The sequence below is a fragment of the Rana temporaria genome, chromosome 1, assembly GCF_905171775.1.
Source record: "Rana temporaria chromosome 1, aRanTem1.1, whole genome shotgun sequence".
Classification (NCBI taxonomy): domain Eukaryota; kingdom Metazoa; phylum Chordata; class Amphibia; order Anura; family Ranidae; genus Rana; species Rana temporaria.
In genome coordinates this window covers 137,863,156-137,889,986 of record NC_053489.1, presented here as the reverse complement: position 1 = coordinate 137,889,986, position 26,831 = coordinate 137,863,156, and the positions used below count along the sequence as shown (strand labels likewise).

The window sequence follows — 26,831 nt, the reverse complement described above, 5'->3', positions numbered from 1 at the left end:
GCAAGCAGAGTAGGAGATAGTCGGACAGATTGGGGTAGGGAGTTCCAGAGGATAGGAGAGGCTTGGGAAAAGTCCTGGAAACGAGCATGGGAGGAGGTGATGAGGGAACTAGAGAGCAGGAGTTCTTGGGAGGAGGTGTTTTGAAACTAGGCGTGATGAACCATGGGCCGAGTTGTGGATGGCTTTTTGTAAGTTAATTAGAATTTTTTATTTAATTTGTTGGGTGAGAGAAAGCCAGTGGAGGGATTGACAGAGGGTTAGCAGACACTGAGCGGTTGGTAAGGTAATAACTACTTAATAAATCCCCTGAGGAAGCCCTTAGCGGCGAAACATGTCGGGATAAAACATCACAACGTCACCGACTTTGAAATATTTTCTGTGACCTGATAAAAAGCCAAGTTGATAACTTTCAATTTTTATGCTAAACAAATTTTAATGATTTATCAATAAGATGTGAATTAAAAACAAACAGACAAAAAAAACTTTCTGCTTCTATCGTGTTTATGGCACGGTTAAAATCCCATAAAAAAACCTTCCTGTGTATATGTTCTATCCAGAGATGTTGGTGCCTGTTTGAGTCCGTCACTAACCCACATCACTATGTTTACTTTAAAGTTTTATAGGCAGTCTATGGACAGTCTGGTTGTACAGAAGTCAATCTCCCAATTCTGGTTCCGGTGCCGCAGGCTATAGCCAGCAGTGAGGATGAGTGTATTCTGACAGCAGGGGAAAGCTCCCTTCTGTCAGAATACAGTAGCTTTGTGGGAGAAATTCCTCCATCCATCTGGAATGTGTGGCTGGGAGAATCGAATGAGTTTCTTTTATTTAAACCCGCTGTTAAAGCTGAACCCTGGGCAAAATATTTTTTCCTCCGTGCAGTGGGGCTGCACCAGTTAACTGCTGATTTTATTTTAAGTCAGAGGACAGCAGCGATATACTTAGAGTGTTACTAAACCCACAACAGTAAAAATCAGTCTGTATATGCAGCAAAGCGTGTGTGTTATACTCACTGTGGAACCTTAGGAGTTAATCCTGTGCATTGTGTAAAAAGGCTGTTTGATCATGTCTTCTCTGATCCTCCCTTACTTCCACAGTCCCCAAATCATCTCCTGATAGTACAGAGCCTTGGGGGCACTCTGCACATGCTCAGTTTAGTGTGTATTGCTAGAGAGTTTTTTTTTTTGGGAGGGTGCATGTGATTGGCACAGGGCCAATCAGCACTGTCCAGACAGTGGGGCAGCCTCATAGGACAGTCAGAGGAGAATGAAAACGCTTCTTACAAGTTTTAACCAGTTCTCAGCCAGACACTGATAGAAGTCCCAAAACTGCTATATACTGCTGATGAGAAAGGGTATTCAGAAAGTTTATACTTACGAAAATAATTGCATTTCCATGTTCTGTGTACTGTGGGAGACCAGATAGAGTGAATGCAGGGTCCTGGCTTTAGGAATACTAATGCCACGTACACACGATCGGTTTGTCTGATGAAAGCGATCTGATGGACCGTTTTCATCAGACTAACCGATCACGTGTGGGCCCCATCGGTTTTTTATCCATCGGTTAAAAAACTAGGAACTTGTTTTAAAATTATCTGATGGTTAACTAATCGATAGAAAAAAACGATCGTCTGTAGGCACGTCCATCGGTTAAAAATCCACGTATGCTCAGAATCAAGTCGACGCATGCTTGGAAGCATTGAACTTCATTTTTCTCAGCACGTCGTCGTGTTTTACGTCACTGCATTCTGACACGATCGTTTTTTTAACTGATGGTGTGTAGGCACGACTGATGAAAGTCAGCTTCATCGGATATCTGATGAAAAAATCCATCAGACCGTTTTCATCGGATGAACCAATCATGTGTACAGGGCATAACTCCTTCAGTCTCCCACATATCACTAATTTACTAACAAACATATGGATGTCGCACTACTTCCTCAAACTCAATCTATCAAAATCTGAGCTCATCATTTTTACTCCCATATGTGCCTCTTGCCCCGATTTCTCTATCTGCCTATCCCCACATGGCGAGGTGCTGGTGTAAACGTGGACTCTGAACTATCCTTTTAGCCCCACATTCAACCACGGTCCATATCTTGTCGCCTCCACATCATCTTCAGAATATGCCCCTTCTTAACCAATGACACCACAAAGCTCCTAGTTCACTCCCTGGTCATCTCTCGTCTTGACTACTGCAACTTCCTCCTCACTGGATTACCTTTACATAGGCTATCCCCTCTTCAAGTCAGTCATGAATGCTAATGCCAGGCTTATCCACCTTACCAACCATCCATTGTCTACTTCTCATATCTGTGAATCCCACCATTGGCTCACCCAACTAATTACAGGCGATAATCGAAAAATTAGAATATCGTGCAAAAGTCCATTTATTTCACTAATGCAACAAAAGGTGAAACTAATATATGAGATAAACTCATTACATGCAAAGCAAGATAGTTCAAGCTGTGATTTGTCATAATTGTGATGATTATGTCTTACAGCTCATGAAAACCCCAAATATTACATGCAATCAATAAAACAAGGATTGTACATAGAATAACATCGGACCTCTGAAAAGTATAAGTATGCATATGTACTCAGTACTTGGTTTGGACCCTAAGACGCTTCTGACGGTTTGTTGTTCAGGAGTGGCTTGGCAAGAGGAATACGACTATTAAAGCCTATGTCCAGGATCCGTCTGTGTGTGGTGGCTCTTGATGCACTGACTCCAGCCTCAGTCCACTCCTTGTGAAAGTCCAACACTTATGAATGGCCTTTTCCTGACAATCCTCTCCAGGCTGCGGTCATCCCTGCTGCGTGTGCACCTTTTTCTTCCACATAACTTTCTATTAATGTGCCTTGTTACAGCACTTTGGGAACATCCAACTTCTTTTGCAATTACCCTTTGAGGTTTTCTGCACAACTGTCAGGTCAGCAGTCTTTCCCATGATTGTGATTCCTACTGAACCAAACTGAGAGACAATTTAAAGGCTCAGGAACCCATTTGCAGGTGTTATGGCTTTATTAGCTGATTAAAGTGGGACACTTTGGGTCAGATCCACATAGCGAGTACACCGGCGTATCTACTGATACGACGGCTTCTGGGTTCGATCCGACAGGCGTACGCCTTCGGATCGTAGGTGCAATACTTCGGCGCCCGCTGGGTGGAGTTTGCGTGTGAATTTGGGGTTTTCATGAGCTGTAAGCCATAATCATCACAATTATGACTAATCACGGCTTGAACTATATTGCTTTGCATGTAATGAGTCTATCTCCTATATTAGTTTCGTCTTTTAAGTTGCATTAGTGAAATAAATTAACCTTTGCACGATATTCAAATTTTTCGAGTATCACCTGTAAATTCAAAATATTAACAAATGCTTACAAAGCCATCCACAACTCGGCTCCCAGCTACATCACTAATCTAGTCTCAAAATACCAACCTAAATCGCTCTTTGTTCCCCCCGAGACCACCTGCTCTCTAGCTCCCTTGTCTCCCACTCCCATGCTTGCCTCCAGGACTTTTCTCGAGCCTCTCCCATCCTATGGAACTCCCTACCCCAATCTGGCCGACTATCTCCTACTCCATTCACTTTTAGGTGATCCCTGAAAAGCCTTCTTGTCAGAGAAGCTTATCCTACACGCACCTAACAACTGTACTTTCATTTTCTCCATCAGCTCATTCCCTACAGCTATTACCTTTTGTATCATTTGACCCTTCCCCTAGATTAGAAGCTTGAACGAGCAGGGCCCTCTTATACCTCCCATATTAAATTGTATTATAACTGTACTGTCTGCCCACATGTTATAAAATGTTGCCCAAACTGTTGGCGCTATACAAATCCTACATAATAATAACTGATCCACGACACCCTCCAGCACAAGACCAGTCGGCCAACCCCCTCCCCCCCCCCCCACCCAGCAGCCTTTAAAATGGACTGTAACTGACATCAACATGTTACATAGACAGGAACAGTCCACTGCTTGACCATGGGAGAGCATCGTTTTCCAAAGGATCAGCCGTGCATAAACTTTGTGACCCCTAGGAAAAAACGAGCAGTTGACCCTTGCAGTGCAGGCATAGCCCCACTGCATGGGGAAAAAAAATTATGTTTGGCCGGAGTTTAATTTAAACGAAAAAAAAAAAAAAAGAAGAAGAAGTTGGGACTTTAAATGAGATGCGATTTGATGCAAACAGTAATGCGTAATAACCAAGCTCAAACTTACCACCCAAACAGCAAGCTAAATTCAACTGTCTAACTTGTATGTTAAAAGCAGAGGATTGGTTGCACACATTTGCAAATGCTTGGTTGCACACATATGTTCTTTGTCATATTACAGGGATGGAGATGCGATTTTGATATTTTTATATATTTACCCTTATGCGTCTTTTCCAATGCTTCTCACTACCATACCATTCTTAGGTGGAGGCGGGGACACATACCCCTAGTCACCTGTCCTCCATCTACTCATTAGTATATGTATGCCTCTGTTGAGGAAACTATATCAGTTTAGTTAGGACTACAGATACGCAGAGAGCCATGAAGAGGCCTGTAGCTTATCCATGCATTTGCAAATGTGTGCAACCAATCCTCTGCTTTTAACATACAAGTTAGACAGTTGAATTTGGCTTGCTGTTTGGGTGGTAAGTTTGAGCTTGGTTATTACGCATTTATTACTTTACTACTGTTTGCATCAAATCGCATCTCATTTAAAGTCCCAACTTCTTCTTTTTTTTTTTCATTTTCGGGGATGGAGGAATGTGTCTATATGCCTCATTCAAAGTCCCAAACCATGTTCTATGTTAATTTAATTGAAAGACAATGAATCATGTATGGCCTGCTTAAGAGTCGGGTATTGTTATTGAAAACATATCCACCTTCCTGTTGCGTCTACCGGACAGACATTTTGAAAGCTTTCTCTTCACGAGACATAGTTGGCAACACAGTGATTTTAACCAAAAATACTGACGAGAAGTGAAATGGAAAAAAGTTGTACCAAATCTAAAAAAACTATTATTTATACAAGAGTGAGGCAATTCCTACTTTTGCAGAAGAAATTCACCCACACATAAAAAGAATGTTTGTCAAGAAGATTGTATTCTGATAAGTGAATGAGTTATCATCTGCTGTAGTAACCCTTCTGCATGGTTACGGTACTATGAACCTTCTAGGGTCATCACCTTTAACTGACAGACAGCAATGGTTTATGGGGTCTTTCGGATTCTGATAGTGTAGTTTTATGACAGAATAAAAAATAAATAGATAAATAAACAAAGAGCTAGTTTAGACCACATGCAGTCCAGTGTGTTTTTTTTCTGCATCAAAAATCAGTGCTGTCAGCTCCTGGGCGTTCCAGTTCCAAAAAAAAAAAAAAAAAGTAGAACCTGTGGCATTTTCTCTGCACTGGAAAGTGGTAAACCACATAAAAAATGCACCGGAACGCATCAAACGCACATGGGGATCTGAAAAACCTTCTGTGTGCAAAAGCCCCCCTAATACGTACCTGAGGTCCATCTAGATCCAGCGATGTTGCATGAGAGACTCGGCTGCCCATCCGCCCTGTCTGAATGGACACACAGAGCTGCGGCTTGGCTTGGGTGCCCCCATAGCAAGCTGCTTGCTGTGGGGGCACGCAACAGGAGGGAGGGGCCAGGAGCGCCGACAAGAGGAGGATCTGGGCTGCTCTGTGCAAAACCATTACACAGAGCAGGCAAGTATAACGTTTGTTATTTTTAATGGGAAAAAAAAAACGTGACTATAGTATCACTTTAAACTTTGATGCAACAAATAGCCTTTAAAAGTCAATCAGTTAGGACCACCAATGCTGTTATACACACACACACACACACACACACACACACACAGTGGAGATCGAAAGTTTGGGCATCCCAGGTAAACATTTGTATTAATGTGCATAATGAAGCCAAGGAAAGATGGAAAAATCCAGGGCTGTGGAGTCGGTAGATAAATGTTCCGACTCCGACTCCTCAGTTTTATGTACTTCCGACTCCGACTCCTCGACTCCGACTCCTCTGTATTAATATGCAAATGTATTTTATACATTCCTTGAGGGAAAGAAACGCAACCTACCACCAGTGTCATCTTAAGAGCATTATAGGCCCCCGGGCAATACAGTGCACTGGGGCCCTGTCTACACAATTACGCACGAGAATTACTGACAAAAATCATAACATTTACTGGCAGAACCACATTTTTTACTGCCACTACAAAAAAAGTACCTAAAATTACAGTTTTCAGTGCCCAACAATGCAAATGTCAGTATTTAAACTATAAACATATAGCTAGTGCTATTAGAAATGTGTTTAAGTTAAACAAAAGTAAAAAAAAAAAATGTCTTCATTGACATGAAGGTCAGGTTACTATAACCCAGCCAGCACAGAGTTTCCTCTTACATCGGAGTCTGCAGGATTCCCCCTTACAGTGAAAGGGAACTCTTATGTAAAGGGGAACGCTGCAGATAATGATCTAAGGGGGGAACTCTGATGTGGAGGGGGGCTCTGGTGACCAGAGACCACCTTATATTAGAGTCCACTGCTTTCTCTTTCCCACTTACATCAGGGACGCTGCAGATCATGATCTAAGGGGGGAACTCTGATGTGGAGGGGGGCTATGGTGACCAGAGACCACCTTATATCAGAGTCCACTGCTCTTCTTTCCCACTTACATCAGGGTCCGCAGACTGAGTTCCCCCTTGCATTGTAAGGGGGAATCCTGCAGACTCTGATGTGGGGGGTACTCTGGTGACCAGAGACCACCTTCCTTAGATTAAATACACTAAGGTAAGAAGGGTCACTAATATAGGAGGGGGAACCTTTATATCAGTGCACCCTTACATTTTTGCATTCACTCCCCCCTTACATCAGCAACCCCCCGCACTCGTGGAGGACCGGATCTTCTCTGTGATTTCCGCGAACTGGGCATGGGCAGTTCTAACCCGTCACTCTCCATAATATTTTACTGGGGTTGCTGGGCAGCCGGTGGGGCCCCCCAGGCAAGCGGGGCCCCCGGGCAACTTCCCAGCGTGCCCAATAGAAAAGATGGCCCTGCCTACCACAGGACTACTGGCTGGGAAGCCAACAGTCTACTGTATTGCACAGTTTAAGCAAAAGACAAACACAATGAAAACAAAGTTTTATAAAAAAATAAATATTAATCAATCAAGTGGCTGGATAGTAGCAGCAGGCATAAACATCAGGAACAGGATCTTTACCAGTTCAAAAATACAAACCACATTATTTGGTTGTTTTAGAACAAAAACAAAGCTTATCTATAATGAACCAAAAACAAAATGTGTAAAACCTAGAAATGGTTTATATTAATCTTGAAATGTAGTTCTAGGCTTAGCAAATGCAAATCAATTCAATGTAGAGTTCTAAGGAAGAGAATTGCCTCTGCCAGATCCTCTTTCATAGAGGCTCTTAAGTCAGACTTTATTATTTTTAGGGCTGAAAATAATCTTTCCACACTGACTTGGGTGGGTGGCATTGCAGTAACTATTCTGGCCACATCACTAACGATCTCTGGATAAACAAGGATGGCTTCTTCAACAGTAAGTTTTGATGAGCGATCATACTTTTCAACTTCTTTTAGTGCTTTATAAAACTCCTGTTGGAATTTTTTTTTTAATTCCAATCTAAATTTAGAAGGAGTCGGAGTCGGTGCATTGTTTCCCGACTCCGACTCCAGGTACCCAAAATTTCCCCCGACTCCGACTCCGACTCCACAGCCCTGGAAAAATCTCCAAAAGGTATCAAATTACAGATTAGACATTCTTATAATATGTCAAACAAAGTTAGATTTTATTTCCATCATTTACAGTTTCAAAATTACAGAAAACAAAAAAATGGCGTCTGCAAAAGTTTGGGCATCCTGCAGAGTTAATATCTTGTACTGCCCCTTTTGGCAAGTATCACAGCTTGTAAACGCTTTTTGTAGCCAGCCAAGAGTCTTTCAATTCTTGTTTGAGGTATCTTTGCCCATTCTTCCTTACAAAAAAGTCTTCCAGTTCTTTGAGATTTCTGGGCTGTCTGTCACGCACGGCTCTTTTAAGGTCTATCCATACATTTTCAATTATGTTGAGGTCAGGAGATTGTGAAGGCCATGGCAAAACCTTTGTTTACGCTTCTCTATGTAATCCCCCGTGGATTTTGAGGTGTGTTTAGGATCATTATCCATTTGTAGAAGCCATCCTCTCTTTAACTTCAGCTTTTTCACAGATGGCATCAAGTTACCATCCAAAATTTGCTGAAATTTTATTAAATCCATTTTTTTCTTCTACTCGTGTAATGTTCCCTGTGCCACTGGCTGCAATACAACCCCAAAGCATGATTGATCCACCCCCATGCTTAACAGTTGGACAGAGGTTCTTTTCATTAAATTCTGTGCCCTTTCTTTCAAACGTACCTTTGCTCATTCTGGCCAAAAAGTTCTATTTTAACCTCATCGGTCCACAGGACTTGTTTCCAAAATGCATCAGGCTTGTCTATATGTTCATTTGCAAAGTTCAAACGCTGATTTTTGTGGTGAGGACGTAGAAGAGGTTTTCTTCTGATGACTCTTCCATGAAGACCATATTTGTACAAGTATCTCTTTATAGTGGAATAGTGTACCACAACTCCAGTGTCTGCCAGATCTTTCTGGAGGGATCGTGCAGTCAAACGTGGGTTTTGAATTGCTTTTCTCACAATCCTGCGAGCTGTTCTGTCTGATATTTTTCTTGGTCTTCAAAATCTTGCTTTAACTTCCACTGTTCCTGATGACTGCCATTTCTTAATTACATTCCGAACAGAGGATATTGACATCTGAAAATGCTTTTCTATCTTCTTATAGCCTTCTACAGCTTTGTGAGCATCAACTATTTTCAGTTTCAGTTTTCTAGACAACTGCTTAGAAGAACCCATGGTGCTGATTGTTGGGGCAAGGTCAGATGAGTCTGGGCATTTAAAACCTTTGAGATTGACATCACCTGGTCTTGCCAGACGATGATTGAGAACAATCCATGACACTGGCAGGTCTAAGCTTTGCAAAGGGTGCAGTGCATGCTATAAATTCTGCAGGGTGCCCAAACTTTTGCAGACGCCATTTTTTTGTTTTCTGTAATTTTGAAAGTGTAAACGATGGAAATAAAATCCTAACTTTTTTTGACATATTATAAGAATGTCTAATCTGTAATTTGATGCCTTTTGGAGATTTTTCCATCTTTCCTTGGCTTCATTATGCACATTAATACAAATTTTTACTTGGGGTGCCCTGACTTTTGATCCCCACTGTATATAATTACACACACACACACCAATGATGACAGTCTGTTGCAGGCTAACTGTTAAATGAGCAGGGCATCTAATTTTTCATTTAGCCTGCGGGGAAAAATAACAAAAATAGATCACTCTATCCACACAAACAAAGTGGATGGAGAATACAAGGACACTGTATTTTGACAGAGGCACCCACTGCTGTCAAAATACACTGATCAGTGGCTACAGCCGCTGATCCATAGAAATGTTTCCATGACCCTTCAACAGAAATCAGTTTAAACAATTCAGTTCTGTCAAGTAGGTGAGCCCACAGACTATCTGAAAATTGTCTGGCCCTCGCTGGATGGGTCATATTTCGATCAGTTTGTATCCAGCTTAACACTAGGGGAGCTGTAAATGGGAGAATCTATCCATGGGACAACTAAAACCCTAAAACAATAAAAAATAAATCAATAAGTTTAGACTTTGTAAAAAAAAAAAAAAAAAAAAAAAAAGCATGTAAATTACAAATAGCACACACGAACATCAGCATGTAAATTGCAAAACAATTAGCAAAACGTGGAGAAAAAAAAAAGTACAATAGGATCAAAACTAAACTTGTTGACCCCAATAGAAACATTGGCCCGGATTCAGAAAGGAGTTACGTCGGCGTATCTCCAGATACGCCGTCGTAACCGAGTGTGAGGCGTCGCATCTCTGCGGCTGATTCATAGAATCAGATACACCTCACTGTTGCCTAGAGACGAGCGGCGTAAGTCTCCTACGCCGTCGTATCTTGGAGTGCATATTTACGCTGGCCGCTAGGGGCGCTTCCGTAGATTTACGGGATTTACGGCGCATTGATTTACGTCGTTTACGTAAGGCTTTTTCCGGCGTAAAGTTACCCCTGCTATATGAGGCGTAGCCAATGTTAATTATGGACGTCCGGACAGCGTCAAATTTTTCGTCGTTTGCGTAAGTCGTACGCGAATAGGGCTGTGTGTAATTTACGTTCATGTCTAAAGCATTGACTATTTGCGGCGTAATTTGGAGCATGCGCACTGGGATACTTTCATGGACGGCGCATGCGCCGTTCGTTAGGAGCGTCAATTACGTGGGGTCACGAGTAATTAGCATACAACACGCCCCCTACCAGCCTATTTTGAATTAGGCGGGCTTACGCCGGTCCATATACGCTACGCCGCCGTAACTTCGGGCGCAAGTTCTTTCTGAATACGGGACTTGCCTCTCAAAGTTACGGCGGCGTAGCGTATATGAGATACGCTACGCCCGCCTAAAGATAGGCATTTCTTTCTGAATCCCAGCCATTGTGTGTGGCTAAAAGGCCTGCAAATTTGTTGAAAACACCATCCCAGTGGTAAAGCTGGGTGGTGCCAACCCTTTGCACTGGCCGGGACTGGGAAAGAAGAAACTGTGTAATCAGGAACTTGGCGACTTGTGCCGTATGACTTATAGCAATGAATTACTCTTACCTGTACTGTTTCAATCAGACTTGATGAATAGAATGGAGTAGCAATCGCATACACTAACCTATAAAACAAACAACATATTTAGCACTAAACACAGCACATTAAGCAGGATTACCACTGTCTGCATTTAGTTTCACATTAACCTAAAACCACAAAAATGGTTTTGACAGTTCATATAAAAAATGAATATGGCTGAATAAAGAGCACAATAAATTGGTTTAAATGGAAATGCAATTCAGAGATGGTGAGCGCCTCACTTACCCTTTAAGGATTAGGTGTCCTCCTATCTGCTTGGGACTCCATTTATGGGTGAGCTCTCTGCAAGGTACACAAACATGATACAGTATATTATTCATGAATTTTACACACACTACAAAACATGCCAACAACGTTTCTTCCCCAGTATTGGACTATCAAAAGGAAGAACATGGTAAAGAAACAGGCTCAAAAAGTGCCTTTTATTTATTTATTTTCCACACCCAATTCCTCTCCTGGCTGACTGACAAACACATGGGGTATCCTGTGTCTCCGTGTGCCCCCACCTCCCCCGACGTGCGATCGCGGCGGGCTTGCGCCGACCGGTAATTGAGGACGCGGCTTTGCGGCCTTCTGCAGGCCTAAGCTTCCCCGGGTGCCAGGTCGCTATTTCTTGTTGCAATTGCGACCAGGCGCCCTGATTTTGTCGAACCCTGCCTTCAAGGCAACTACAAGAGACTCTTTTGAAGCAGTCATATATGTAACAAAACCAAAGAATATTTCAACAGGAAACTGAATGAATGACGCTGCTGTGTTGATGGAGCCCCGTGTACAAATTGTGATAGCAGGTGCTGAAAGAAGATCCCCTGACCACTGTCACACTGAGGCTGCAGGAGCTGGAACATGTTGCATGTTCCACACCCAATTACTGGTGGAACATGTAACATGCTCTGAAAAGGTGAACTTATCCTTTAACCATTACAAAACCCCTGTGCCCGTCAGCTCCTGTACATATATACGGCAGCAGGCTGGCTCTCTTGCGCAAATCGGGTCCTTTAAGAGCCACATCAGGCGCGCGACGGGGGACCCAATGCGTGTGGCTGGCAAATGCAATCCCCGCCAGCCACCCGCGATCGTGGGCATGAGAGCTAGAACAGGGATTTGTCTATGTAAACACACAAATCCTCGTTCTAACAGGGGAGTAGAGACAGATCTGATGTTTGCAGTAATTGCGAACAGCGATAAGTCTCCTCTCCCAGTCAGTCCCACCCCCCACAGTTAGAAACACTATCTAGGGAACACAGTTAACCCCTTGATCTCCCCCTAGTGTTAACCCCTTCCCTGCCAGTGACATTTATACAGTAAGCAGTGCATTATTATAGCACTGACCGCTGTATAAATGTCAATTGTCCCAAAAACGTGTCAAAAGTGTCCAGTTTGTCCGCCACAATCCCGCAGATCATCGCCATTACTAGTAAAACAAAATAATACTAAAAATGCCATAAATCTATCCCCTATTTTGTAGAAGCTATAACTTTTGCACAAATCAATATACTATGTAGAAGAATGCATATTGGCCTAAACTGATGAAGAATTTTTTTTTTAAATGTTTTTTTTTTTTTTTTTTTTTTGGGATATTTATTATAGCAAAATTGTGGCTCTTTTTTGTTTATAGCGCACAAAATAAAAATTGCAAAAATTGAGCAAATACCACCAAAAGAAAGCTCTATTTGTGGGGGGAAAAAAAGATGTAAATTATATTTGTGTACAATGTCGCACGACCGTGCAATTGTCAGTTAAAACGAAGCAGTGCCGTATCGCAAAAAATGGCCTGGTCATCAAGGCGGCAAATCCTTCTGGGGCTGAAGTGGTTATTGGTACAATTCCTCAGCAGTTTCATTCATACCACCTCCGTATGAAAACCTTAAATAAAAAGACTGAGTAATCTTTTTGACTATGAAGGACACATTTCATTATATCTTTTTTGCTGTAAATCACAGTTAAAGTACTTCGACTTACAAGGTTTATAAAATATCCTTATAAACTACGCAGACACATTAAAAGAATAGCTAAGGATTAAAAGAAAGCACTTTCGTTTCTTTGAATCTATAGTGACATGACTGTGAAGACAAGACCATCAAGTATTGTTCTCCACATATAAAAAAGGAATAAAAATTTAAAACAAAAGTCATTAGGCTCTTAAGATGATAGGGAAAGAATTAAAAAGTTGCAAAAAAAAAAAAAAAAAAAGACGAGATAGAGAGTGGCTAACAGAAGGACTGACTAAGCCTCAGTTCACTCTGACGCATATCCTCACAGTCACTAAGCAGGTGATCACGAAGGCTTGAAGCCAAGTACACTGGACCCCAATTAAAGAGAAATGCACTGTTAGACTTCAAGGTAGCATGTCTAAATTTTGCAAAGTATGGGAACTATGGGGCAGATTCTCGTAGATCGGCGTAAATGTCGGCGGGCGTAACGTATCTCATTTACGTTACCCCACCGCAAGTTTTACAGGCAAGTGCTTTATTCACAAAGCACTTGCGTGTAAAGTTGCGGCGGCGTAGCGTAAATCACCCGGCGCAAGCCCGCCTAATTCAAATTAGGCGGGTAGGGGGCGGGTAGTATTTTTAATTAAGCGCGTTCCCGCGCCGAACGTACTGCGCATGTGCCGTCCATAAAATATCCCAGGGTGCATTGTTCCAAATGACGTCGCAAAAACGTCATTGGTTTCGACGTGAACGTAAATGGTGTCCAGCCCCATTCACAGACGACTTACGCAAACAACGTAAATTTATAAATTTCGACGCGGGAACGATGGCCATACTTAACATTGGTTGCCCCTCATATAGCAGGGGCAACTTTACGCCGGAAAAACCTAATGTAAACGTCATAAATTCACTGCGTCGGCCGCGCGTACGTTCGGGAATTTGCGTATCTAGCTAATTTGCATACTCGACGGGGAAAACGACGGAGGCGACACCTAGCGGACAAAAAAAATAAATTGCATTTAAGATCCGACGGTGTAAGAGCCTTACGCCTGTCGGATCTAATGGTTATCTATGTGTAACTGATTCTAAGAATCAGTCGCATAGATACGACGGCCCAGATGAGGACTTACGACGGCGTACATGGCGTTGCGCCGTCGTAAGCCCTTTGAGAATCTGGGCCTATGGGTCTTAACATATCTCCCACGCGATTTCAACCAGCGACTGTTTGGTCTCCACGTTGCCTTAGTACCTTGTTTAGGTACCAACCCTCCTAATTACCCATCTTCGATCCTTCACTCCCCTTCTTCTACTTTTCCCTTACCACTATTTTATTAGTTAAAGCTTATACAATGTGTTACATATGTGCTTCAAATTGTCTCATGTACCATAAGCATAATGCTTATTGTTACCATGTCAATTCTGTTCCACAACTTACATACTAGTATGTCTTGCCGTACATTGTGCTTGATTACCTTATCTTTCTACGCATATGATAAACAGGGCTGTCTTTTCCATTGGGCACACTGGGCAGTTGCCCGGGGGCCCCACTTGCCTGGGGGGCCCCCCATCGGCTGCCCAGCAACCCCAGTAAAAAATGGTGGAGAGCAGCGGGTCAGAACTGTAGAACTGTATCGTGTCTACAGTCTCTGAGGAAGAGTCTAAAGAGGAGTCAAGAGTGGGAGCACCTCCGGGATGGGAGTCACGGGAGAAGTCAGACATGAGGAGACAGTAGGATAAAACCAGAGCAGCCATGCTGGAGCCATCTGACTGAGCCGTGCATGTTGCACCTGAGAGGAGGTCAGTGATAGCGCCGCCAGGCCAGTCTAAGGGGCGGGTGGTTGCTGATGTAAGGGGGGAGTGAATACAAAAATATTAGTGACCCCCCCTTACCTTAGTGTATTTACTCTACGGAAGGTGGTCTCTGGTCACCAGAGTGCCCCACACATCAGAGTTCCTGGTGTTCCCCTTTACATCCGAGTCTGCAGGATTCCCCCTTACAGTGCAAGGACCCTGATGTAAGTGGGAACTCTGATGTAAAGAGGAAGCGGTGAATTCTGATATAAGGTAGTCTCTGGTCACCAGAGTCCCCCTCCACATCAGAGTTCCCCCTTACATCATGATCTGCAGCGTTCCCCTTTACATAAGAGTTCCCTTTCACTGTAAGGGGGAATCCTGCAGACTCTGATGTAAGAGGAAACTCTGAGAAGGCTGGGTTATAGTAACCTAACCTTCATGTCAATGAAGAAATTTGTAAAACTGTAATTTTAGGTACTTTTTTTGCAGTGCCAGTAAAAAAAATGTGGTTCTGCCAGTAAATTTCATGATTTTTGTCAGTAAATTCTCGTGTACGATTGTGTAGACAGGGCCCCAGTGCACTGTATTGCCCGGGGGCCTATAATGCTCTTAAGATGCCACTGATGATAAATATACATACCATCAAACTAGGGCCGAAACAACTAATCGATTAATCGACAACTAATCGATTATGAAATTAATCGATTACAATTTTCATAATCGATTAATCGGCCAGTAACATAATGGGGTTAAATAAACTAAAATTAGCTCTTTATAGTACAAAAAAACAAATTGCTACTGTAAATATTACTTTTACTGTCCCACAGTAAAAAAATGAACCCCTTACAGTAGCGATTATTTGCTCTTTTTGTACCTATTTTTTTTTTTTTTTAACCCCATTATGTTACTTAACATCTCAGGCCTGGGTTCACACCTCTGTTTTTTGCAGAAACACACTACAGTTCATCTGCTGCGTATTTGGAAAGGGCAAGGACTTTTTAACGCAAAACGGTGCTATTTTTTTTTTTTTTGGTTCAATATACTTCAATGGAGAAGCTGCAAAACAGCATGTAATGTGTTTTTGCGGCAATTTGTGTTTTGTAATCTCCCCAGCAACAAATTGGCTCAAAAAAAAAAAAAAAAAAGGCTATTATCTGATTAATCAAAACAATAAATCGACCAACTAATCGATTATGAAAATAATCATTAGTTGCAGCCCTACATCAAACACATTAATTTTTGTACCTCAGTACTTATTTCTTGATCACACATTACGGGACACAGAGCCTTAATTACTTAATGGGTTATGTAGTCACCACAGGTGATTGGACACTGGCAAACCCAATTAAATAGTTCCTCCACTATATAAGCCCTCCCAAACGGAGAGTACCTCAGTTTTTTCGCCAGTGTTTAAAGTGTTTTGTCACGTTCAACATGTGCCAAGAAGAAAAACGTTCTTTTGATGGTCTGGCTGCGGAGACCTAGGAGCTATAACCGGATCCATTCCTCATGCTGATATCAAATGCCTAAGATGGTTGGTATCCGGGCCTCGTGTAAAGAAGAAACAATGTTTGCTTGTAATGTCTCTCTGCGGAGGTCTGGGCTCTGGGATTCAGACATTGGTGTACTAATACATCTGTGGCACAAAAAGTTTCTGGCAAAGTCTTCTACAGGTCCAGGTATGAGGTTTTCTCTAATAAAACCCTTGGTAAACCTGAAGGTTGACACAACTTGCCTGCCATGATGGGTGAAAGCTGGAACTACTTTTAGTAGCTTTCCTGCGGCGTGGATAAGGTAAGAAGAGGATCATTTTATTTATGTATCATCTTCTTTTGAGTAGCATGTCTTTCCTGGTTCTCACCACTGGAGGGAGTAAGTGCAAACCTGGTGTTTTCTTGCATAAGCCTTCCAGGATACATGCTCAGTGAAGTTGGTCAAATATAACACCACTCAGCTACTTCCGCTGCAGGCTCTGCCACAATATGCATACAGGGGTCCATAATGATGCCCCCCAGTAATCTCCCCCCCTCTTCCTCGTCTCCTGGGCGCCTCCATGACAGCGGTGCGTGCGCACATGCACGCTTTTGCAGTCTGAATGAGACATGGATAGGGGAGGGCCAAGTGGTTGCTAGTTATCCGTGTGCAACGCAGGACACCTGTGTGCAGGCACCAAGAGGCTGGTTCAAAAGCCCAGCACACCAGAGCCTTCTGGTATGGACACAGAGCTGTGGGCTGCAAGCATCCCTGTGGATTGAACCAGGCAAACCTAAGACTCCTACTCGGCATCAGGTTGTGCAGTGAGCTTATATTTTGTGTATTGTAAGACTATAGCACAACAGTGATTTCATTTGTATTTGTGGATAGTACCTTTGCTTTGCAGTAAGGACTATGTCCCAGAGAAGAGGGTCTAGGGCTAGTAAAAGGGGCACAAAAAAAATCCCTGCGTACGGCTAAGGATTCTGAGCTTGCCTGCAGTTTACCAACCCCCTGTCAGCCTGATAGCAGCCTCACAGGATGAGCCCCTGTCTGGTTTTGCAGCTTCTCCTATGGCAGCTCCTGTATACGTCACCCAGGACGCTTTAAAAGTTGCTTTGGATGGCTTAGAAGGAAGGGTTGCTAATATTGTCGCAACCTCCTTGAGAGATAGCAGAAAACGGGTAGATCCCCTTCATCTGCTCTGGCTCTCCTTTCAGATGAGCCTTCTGAGGGTGAAAAATACCTCTCTGGAGATGAGGATCATGTGCAGTCTGAGGACTTAGATGATGAGAGGATTCCTGCGACTTCTCAGTCACTAATGATGCAGGTGCAATATTATGCAGAGATGGTGCTTGCCACTTACAAATTGCCTCCTGTTGAAGCTTCTAGTCCCTCTGTTTCCTCTTTGAGATCCCGGAAATCCCTGCAGGCTGCATGTGCCTTTCCAGGTCATCCCTTGCTGGATAAACTGATGAATGATGACTGGGTTCACCCAGATAAACTTTTTTCTCCTCCTAGGCAGTTTCCCCTCCTTTATCCTATAGAGGAAGGTTTCACTAAGAAATGGGGGGGTACCTGCTATTGATGCAGCTATTTTTTGAGCAAACAAAAACCTGATCTGTCCTTTAGACAACGCGCAGGGTTTTAAGGATCCAACTGATAAAAAGCTGGAATCCCTATTAAAAACCTCCTCTTCCATGATTGGGGCTGTAGTACAACCTGCAGTTGCAGCCATTGGTGTATGTCAGTTCCTCAAGGAACAAATGAAGCAGATGATTAACCTCCTCCCTAACAAAAGAGATTGAGGTTTATGAGGACCTTCCTAAGGCCTTGTGCTTTGCGATTATGGACTCTGTTCCACAAGCAACTCGCTTGAATCTCCTGCAGGTACACATGTGCAGGTCCCTTTGGTTAAAACATTGGGAGGCCGAGGCTTCTTGCAAGAAATACTTGGCAGCGTTCCCCTTTGGGGGAGTACGCCTGTTTGGGCATGAGCTGGATAAATACATCCAAAAGATTACCAGAGGCAAGTCTACTCTATTGCCGGTTAAGAAGAACGAGTGTCCCTCATTTAAACATACTATTTCTCCAGCCCTGGAAACTCAGTCTCCAGGCAGTGGCGGCAGCCTCTCAGTCTACAGCTAGGGGAAAAGCCCAGAGCCAAGCCCAAGGGCAGAAAAGAACTTGGGGTTCAAAGTCAAAACAGACCCCCAAAACTTGCCTATGAAGGGATGCCCCTGGGGGCAAGGCTGCTGCATTTTGAATACGCCTGGCGAAACAAAGTTCAGGACAAGTGGGTCATCGTCACAGTGTCCTCAGGCTATAAGCTAGAATTCAGAGAACTTCCGCCACCCCATTTTCTGAGATCAGGAGTTGCCAAAGATCCAGAAAAAAGAAAGCCTATACTGCTGGCCTTGAACACCTGTTGTTCCAAGGAGTAATCTTGGAGTTAGCTCCAGAGGCTCAGGGGTCAGGATTCTATTCAAACTTGTTTACGGTTCCAAAACCAAGCGGGGATGTCAGACCTATCCTAGATCTGAAAAGTCTGAATCAGTTTCTGAACATTCACTACTTCTGCATGGAGTCTGTCTGTTCAGTTGTTTCCACCCTTCAGTGAGCAGAATTCCTGGCATCAAGAGACATCAGAGATGTGTATCTACATGTGCCAATATTTCCCGCTCACCAAAAGGTTACTAAGGTTTGCGGTAGATCAGCACCACTTTCAGTTTGTGGCCCTTCCTTTCGGGCTGGCTACAGCACCTTGAGTGCTCACAAAAATACTGGCCCTCGGCCCTGGCAAGGCAAGGCATAGCAGTAACAGCTTACATGGACGATCTGCTGATCATAGATCAGTCTGCCGCACGCTTGGACCACAATGCTCACACCACAGTGGAATATTTAGAGTACCTAGGCTGGGTCCTTAATCTGAAGAAATCTTCCTTGCAGCCTCAAAAAAGGCTAGAGTACTTGGGCAGGATTATAGACACGTCCCTAAGCAAGGTATTACTTTTCCAAGCCGAAGGCAAAAGCCATAGGAGACTTGGTCTGAGTGGTAAAGGCGAAAAGAAGGCCTTCTATCCGTCTATGCATGAGATTATTGGGAAAGATGGTAGCCTCATTCGAGGCTTTCCCTTACGCCCAGTGTCACTCATGACCGTTGCAGGGTGGAATTCTTGCAGCTTGGAACAAAGATGTTCAGGCCCTGGATCTTATATCCAGGGGTTCACCAGAGCCTCAATTGGTGGTTGCTCCCCCAAAATCTGTCAGAAGGAAAATCCTTCACTCCAGTTACCTGGAAAGTGGTGACCACAGATACCAGCCTTCTGGGCTGGGAGGCAGTGCTAGAAGAAGCATCTGCCCAGGGGAAGTGGTCCGAGGCCGAAAAGCTCCTACCCATCAACATTCTGGAGATTCGGGCAATTCATTTGGCCATTCCCCACTATGCGCTGTGGTCCACCCAGCCCCTACATCACTACTAAGAGAGTGAAATGGGCAGTGGGATAACCAAATATTTTCTATGCTTTTTTTAGTTCTTATTTCTAGCTCAACAATGGTGTAATGGAGGTGGGTGGTGCTTTTTCCCCCCTAAAACTACAAAAAAAGTGCTAAAGCTCACAAAGATGATTAGACGATATTGTAATGTTGCGATCTGTGATCATGAGAGCAATGTGATTGGCTGACAGTGGTCTCATGATCAAAAGCTAGATCCGCCAGCTACTGAGAGTGATCGGGAACCAGGACCTGTTTTTGACAACTCAATCTCTGTGCTGGGCGCACACGGTAAGAGCGATCTCAGCACAGAAACAATGGCCACTCAGTGATACATGTATGTGTGCGGCATATGGGCCATGAAGCCCACCCCTTTCCTGCCGCACATGTGTTAGGCGGGTGGCAACAGTTAAACAGGAAATCCAAGTTAGTAACTGAACACAGTTGAAATAAATATGTGGAAACTGCTTTATCTGCCAAAGAACTTGTCATTCTGAACAGCAGATCTGGTCATTTCCACCCCTCTCCCACCCTGCATAGTAAGGAGGTTGACACTGTTATTTTCTGGCTCAGCTTTATGGCTCTGTACGTTACATCTCCCCTCCCAGCCAGCTCACTGAACAGTAATTAAGAATAATCACATCTGCACGATTATCAAGGAAAAGACCTAGGAAATTTGAAAACTCCTTTGAGGAAATAGAGTGATTGTACAGTGTGTAGGAGGTGTGTAAATCAACTAGCTAAAGCTACGATCTTTGGTCAAGTAAAATAAGTAATATACATGCATCTAAACTGTGCTTTTAGCGGTCTGTCTGAAATGTCACTTTATAGCCAATTCTTCAATAGTTCGGCCCCAAGTTTGCACCCATTCATGGGAAATAAGCCTGCTTTTTTAATTACTAAGAGCAAATATGCAACCTGCTGTGCATAAATACAGTAAAGCCGTCTGTATATTTACATCCCGATTTCTCGAAGAATGTGTCAAGCAAACATGTTTTGTATAGTGCGAGTAGAGATTAAAAGCCATTGAGTTTTTACTGCCATTCCAAGTAAGGGAAAATCTGCAAAAGGGTCACAGAAAAATCAGCCTTCACAAAAACATTCCATTTCTGTTTGTGTTGCTGTTGAGAGTTCCCTTCACTTCCTATCTTGTAAAATGTCCGCAGGAAGAAGGAAAAAACTCCAATGCCCCGTACACATGATCGGGATTCCCGGCGGTAAAAAGTCTGCAGGGAATCCCAGGGGAAAACCGAGAACCTGCTCGGTCACTTTCCCCCATGTACTCACCAGAGGTTTTCCCAGTCGGGAAAACTGCAGTGAGAGCTTTTGCCAGTGATTCCGGGAAAAAGACTGCCGGGGATCGCGGCAGGAAAAAAGAGAACATGTAATTTTTCCTGCCGCGATTCCCGACGGTTTTCCTGTCAGGAAAACTGCCATGGAGCATACACACGCCCAGTTTTCCCAGCCAAAAGCTGTCATGGCAGTTTTCCCAACGGGAAAACTGGTCGTGTGTACGAGGCATAAGGTCTCGTTCACACCTACAGTGCATAAAAATGCATGTGTCATTAAAATACATTAAATCCAAAAGAGGCTGTTCACATATGTGTACTGGATTGTAAATGTTAAGGAAGGTCAGAAATCTGATGCATTTATCTGTGTTTTGTGGCCCACTGAAGCCTAGGGAAGCACATTTTTTCATGCTTTTCAACTTATGCTGGGTGAGTACATGGCAACTTATCATCCTGGGGTTACAAGCACCTTTCCTGATACCTGCTATGTGCTCATGTGGAATTCATCTGCCACAATGAAGACTGAAACAGTTGATGCGGTAGCTGAAAACAGGAGTGTAGGATCAACAATGCGTCAACTTTATTCACAGGAATCAGGAAGAACATTCCCTCACAATGTTCCTACAAGAAAAACATTCTAACGCAAGTAAAAACGCACAAAAACTAACACTTAAATGCAAACAAATATGCATGACAGCAGAAATGGAGTGTTGTGAACATGGCCTTACAGAGCCCTAAAAAGCGATAAAAACCTGACATGGATTCTAACCATTGCTCACTATATTCAAAAAGTTTTAGAAATGTGGCTACACATGCACTTTAATGCCAGTTCTAATGTATGGTCATGTTACCTGCGGCCATTCATATCTAAAATTTATTTTAGAAACAAAAACTGCACATATGATAAAAATAACAGTGTAAAGCAGTGAAAGGTTCCTACCTAGGCAGAGGTGTGAATTCACTGATGATGCCTTCAGCTCCAAGGGTTACTCCCTGAACAATGAAAGTGCTTCCCATCCCTTTCCAAAGTGCCCTTGGCCCCTATGGAATTAAAAAGGACATATCAGTGAATAGAACAATAAAGCACAAGTGCAAAAAATACCACAAGCCTACTGTAAAATAAATACTTATTGGAAGACATACAGATATAAAAATGGTCTTCATTTCTTCAAAAGATCCGACACTGCCTGATCAAAAAAAAAAAAGATCCAGGGACTGTAATATTTAGAGGTACATATGAAGCGGCTCTGATAGCATTAGGTCATTTGGCAAACCCTGGATCACTAAAACTATTGTAATGGCCAAAAACAGGCAGTAGCACAACCCAATGACAGAAATCGCCTGTGAGAGGCACCATGACAGCCCTTTATAAACAAGGTCTAAAGCCTAGTACACACTAATAGTTTTTTTCCATTCAACCCATCGAAACAAAAAAAAAAAAAAAACAACAACACCGACAGCTCCATTCAGAGCCGTTGTACCAACGATCCAGAATTGGTACAGCGATCCTTCCCCTGGTTTTCCAGCATGCTTGTCCATCAGAAGCCGGTCAATAGGAAGGCTTCTGTGGGACCAGCTGCCATAAAGATGGGGGCCAAATGTTATTGAACCAGCCAATGTCACCTGACATCCAGCACATGTGCACTAGGCTTTAAGCTAGCCATACACTGTACGAATTTCAGCTGATTCATAAGGAATTGTTGATATTAGGTCAGTGGGTGACCCTGCCAGCATTTGTCTGGAACATTTTTGGATAAATCCAAATTGGATGCAGTTACTGCCCGAGTATCAGGGCCATCTGTCAAAATACAACTATAAAACTATGAGTATACATCCAATTTTAGTAGCATTTGATTTTTGTTTGAGATCTTTTGCATAGTTTGGTTGACAAAAAAGAATAAAAAAAACAAAAACAAAAAACACCTATTTAGTAAAAAAAAAAAACACACAGGATACAAAAGTCCTATACCCACAACTGATTCAGGGGAAGGCAAAAACCTCCCAATAAAAGCATGATCCAATATGCTCCAGCACATTCCTTCCTGATGCCCCAGGAGGCAATGGATCAACTACTGCATCCAGCTCTTTTCAAAGCATCTACTGAGCTGGCCAGACCTAGCGTTGGAGGGACTTGGTTTCATATTTTTATAGCAGCAATCTAGGTGAGTATGTAGGTTTTTTTAGTATCCCACAATTCTGTTTATTAATGAATCTCATTAATTGATTTTATTTATTTACAAGAGGAGTAGAAGATATGCACAAGTTGACATACATACATAATCACAAAGCCAAAAATTAATCAAATCCACTTTAGTCTTTGTGATTTTGTACGTTCAACTTGTTCATATTTTCAACTCATTTTTATTATCAAATTTCATTTATTGATTGCATTTTGTTAAAAAAAATGTTGGTACTCTCACATCTAGAGCGTGACATTTTTGCCCATTCTTCTTTGCAAAACAGCTTAAGCAGGTCAGATTGGACATAGAGCGTATGAACAGCAGTTTTCAAGTTTTGCCACAGATTTGCAATTGGACTTAGGTCTGGAATTTGACTGGGCCATTCTAACACATGAATATGTGCTGATCGAAACCATTCAATTGTAGCTCTGGCTGTATGTTGAGGGTCGTTGTCCTGCTGGAAGGTGAACCTCTGCCCCAGTCTCAAGTCGTTTGCAGACTCAAACAGGTTTTCTTAAAAGATTGCCCTGTATTTGGCTCCATCCATCTTCCCATCAACTCTGACCAGCTTCCCTGTCCCTGCTGAAGAAAAGAATCCCCGCAATGTGATGCTGCCACCACCATGTTTCACAGTGGGGATGGTGTGTTCAGGGTGATGTGCAGTGTTAGTTTTCCTTCACACATAGTGTTTTTCTTTTAGGCCAAAAACTTTAATTTTGGTCTCATGTGACCAGAGCACCTTCTTCCACATGTCAGGATTTCTCTATATGAAATTACAAAACCAATGAACTATGATTTTGCAATAATTTAATTATTCTCCTCTTGGAACCACTTAACCACTTAGGGACCGCCTCCTGCACATTTACATCGGCAGAATGGCACGGCTGGGCACATGCACGTACAGGTACGTGCTGTGCTATTGTCCAGCCGTGGGTCGCGGGCACAGGCCCGCTACCCGGTCTGAAGCTTCGTGACCGTGGGACCCGATCGCCGCTGGAGTCCCGCGATCGTCCCCGGAGCTGAAGAACGGGGAGAGCCGTGTGTAAACACGGCTTCCCCGTTCTTCACTGTGGCGGCGTCATTGATCGTGTGATCCCTTTTATAGGGATACATAATCGATGACGTCACACCTACAGCCACACCCCCCTACAGTTGTAAACACAAATTAGGTCACACATAACCCCATCAGCGCCCCCTGTGGTTAACTCTCAAACTGCAACTGTCATTTTCACAATAAACAATGCATTTTAAATGCATTTTAGCTATGAAAATGACAATGGTCCCAAAAATGTGTCAAAATTGTCCGAAGTGTCCGCCATAATGTCGCAGTCACGAGGCTGATCGCCGCCATAAGTAGTAATTAAAAAAAAGTAATTAATAAAAATGCAATAAAACTATCCCCTATTTTGGAAACGCTATAAATATAAAAAAAAAGAAAAAACGCTGATCGCCGCCATTACTAGTAAAAAAAAAAATATATATATAATACAAATATAATAAAATTTTGTAGACGCTATAACTTTTGCGCAAACCAATCAACACTTATTGCGATTTTTTTTACCAAAAATAGGTAGAAGAATACGTATCGGCCTAAACTGAGGAAAAAAAATGATTTTTTTTTTTTATATATTTTTGGGTGATACTATAGCAAAAAGTAAAAAATATTGCATTTTTTTCAAAATTGTCGATCTATTTTTGTTTATAGCGCAAAAAATAATAATTGCAGAGGTGATCAAATACCACCAATAGAAAGCTCTATTTGTGGGGTAAAAAAGGACATCAATTTTGTTTGGGAGCCACGACGCACGACCGCGCAATTGTCAGTTAAAGCAATGCAGTGCCGAATCGCGAAAAGGGGCAAGATCTTTTAGCTGCATAATGGTCCGGGGCTTAAGTGGTTAAATGACGCAGAAGGACACCCCTCTAACTTCTCCTAGTAAAAACAGTTCCCTGCAGATCCTGTAGGAGCAGACTACAAACTAAAATCTAGTGTTGGATTCTAGTATCAAGACAACCCAGGCTAGCTCCCTGTAATAAAGATTTCTGTAAAATGGTGGTTTTATACAAATAACATTATTTAAAATATCAGTTGATAAACTTCAAAAACAATATTAAAATACAACTGACCAAACATCATTACCGTTTGCCTTTAGTCATTTAACTTGATTTAGACCCCTTTCACACTGAGCCGCCAATAGCGTCCCAGTAAAACTCTGCTATATTTACCGCCGCCGTAATGGGCGGATTTGCGGCACATTTCGGTCGCCAGCGGCCGAGAAAAGGGTTAAAACCGCCCGCAATTTGTATAGCCGCGCTGTCCCATTGATTTCAATGGCCAGCAGCGGTGGAGGAGCGGTAAACACACCACTGCAAAGATGTGGCTAAGCAGGACTTTATTTTACCGTCCTGCTGGCGCAATGCTCCAGTGTGAAAGCCCTCTAGCTTTCACACTGGAGACAATGGAGCAGCTGTTTAAAGGCGGATTGCAGGCGCTATTTTTAACGCTATAGCGCCTGCAATACGCCCTTTTTGTGAAAGGGGTCTTAGGCCCCTTTCACACTGGGCGCAGAAGGTGCGCTGGAGGTATAGCGATGCCATTTCTAGCGCCGCTATACCGTCGTTTACCGCAATATTCGGCTGCTAGCGGTGCGGTTTTAACCCCCGCTAGCGGCCGAAGGGTTAATACCGCCGGCAATGCGCCTCTGCAGAGGCGCATTGCCGGTGATATTACCGCGGTTTCCCATTGCTTTCAATGGGATGGAGCTGTGGAATAGCGGTAAACAACCCGCTCCTTCACCGCTCCAAAGATGCGGCTAGCAGGAGATTTGGAGTGGTCCTGCTAGCGCACCGCTTCAGTGTGAAAGCCTTCGGGCTTTCACACTGAAGACTGCAGGGCAGGATTTTTTCAGGCGGTATTTAGGCGCTATTTTTAGCGCTAAACCGCCTGAAAAACGTGTCAGTGTGAAAGGGGCCTTATGCCGCATACACACCATCACTTTATGTGATGAAAAAAAACGACACTTTCTGTGAAGTAAAAAATGACGTTTTTGAAACTTCAATTTTCAAAGACGAAGTTGCCTACACACCATCGTTTTCTCACAATGATCTTGCAAAGTGAGGTTACGTTCCACCACGTTTTACCATTGAAGTAGCTTCTGGGCATGTGTGGATGAAAAAACGTCTTACAAAACGACGTTTTTTGCTACACACGGTCAATTTCTGTGAAGTAAAAAGTGCACTTTTGAAAAACGGCACATAAAATTGAAGCATGCTTCAATTTATTTTGGTCATTTTTTACAAGACATAAAACGACGTTTTCCCCCACACACAGTCAATTAAAGTGACGTTTTTAAAAACGTCATTTTTTTTCATCACATAAAGTGATGGTGTGTACGCGGCATTAGAGGTGAGCAGACTTCTACAACAATGTCAATCATGAGATGCCAAAAACCACACAAATTGCAAACATACCTGAGTCTTTGTAAAGCTATACATGATATTCACAATGCTAAACGGTGAAAGATGGTAATTCCTTGCATGGTAGTTGACCTGCAAGACAAAAAAATATTCATTTATAAACTAATTTCAAGCCAATTCCATACTTGTTCTATTTTTTTTTTTTTTTTCTTTCTTTTTTTTTTTTTTTTTAAAGTGTATTTTGTGCGTGTACTCGAGAGAGGAGCCGGACTGCAGGAGTTGGGAGTAGGCAGGCCTCCCCCAGAGGCAATCTGCCATCTTTCTCCATGCCCCGGGTGGCAATGGCGGGTGTGTGAGGGGGTCCTACCTGCTCCGCTTTGAAGCTCAACGGGGCAGAGGGACTCCCTATAAGGGAGTGAGAGGATTAGCTCAACCAGCCCCATTAGTCCTTCGCCTCTCTTTTAGAGACCGCGT

At 43.0% G+C, this 26,831-nt stretch overlaps 1 protein-coding gene across 1 annotated transcript in view; it reads right to left on the bottom strand.

Annotated features, from left to right (window-relative positions):
- Positions 1 to 26,831, bottom strand: part of SLC25A46 (solute carrier family 25 member 46) — a 69,696-nt gene that overhangs the window by 2,370 nt on the left and 40,495 nt on the right. Inside the window, exons 4-7 of the mRNA XM_040343291.1 lie at positions 26,412 to 26,489; positions 21,701 to 21,801; positions 11,007 to 11,063; positions 10,749 to 10,806 (exon numbers count right to left, since the gene is read on the bottom strand). Of these exons, the coding sequence (XP_040199225.1) occupies positions 10,749 to 10,806; positions 11,007 to 11,063; positions 21,701 to 21,801; positions 26,412 to 26,489 (294 nt within the window). The remainder of the gene's footprint in view (positions 1 to 10,748; positions 10,807 to 11,006; positions 11,064 to 21,700; positions 21,802 to 26,411; positions 26,490 to 26,831) is intronic.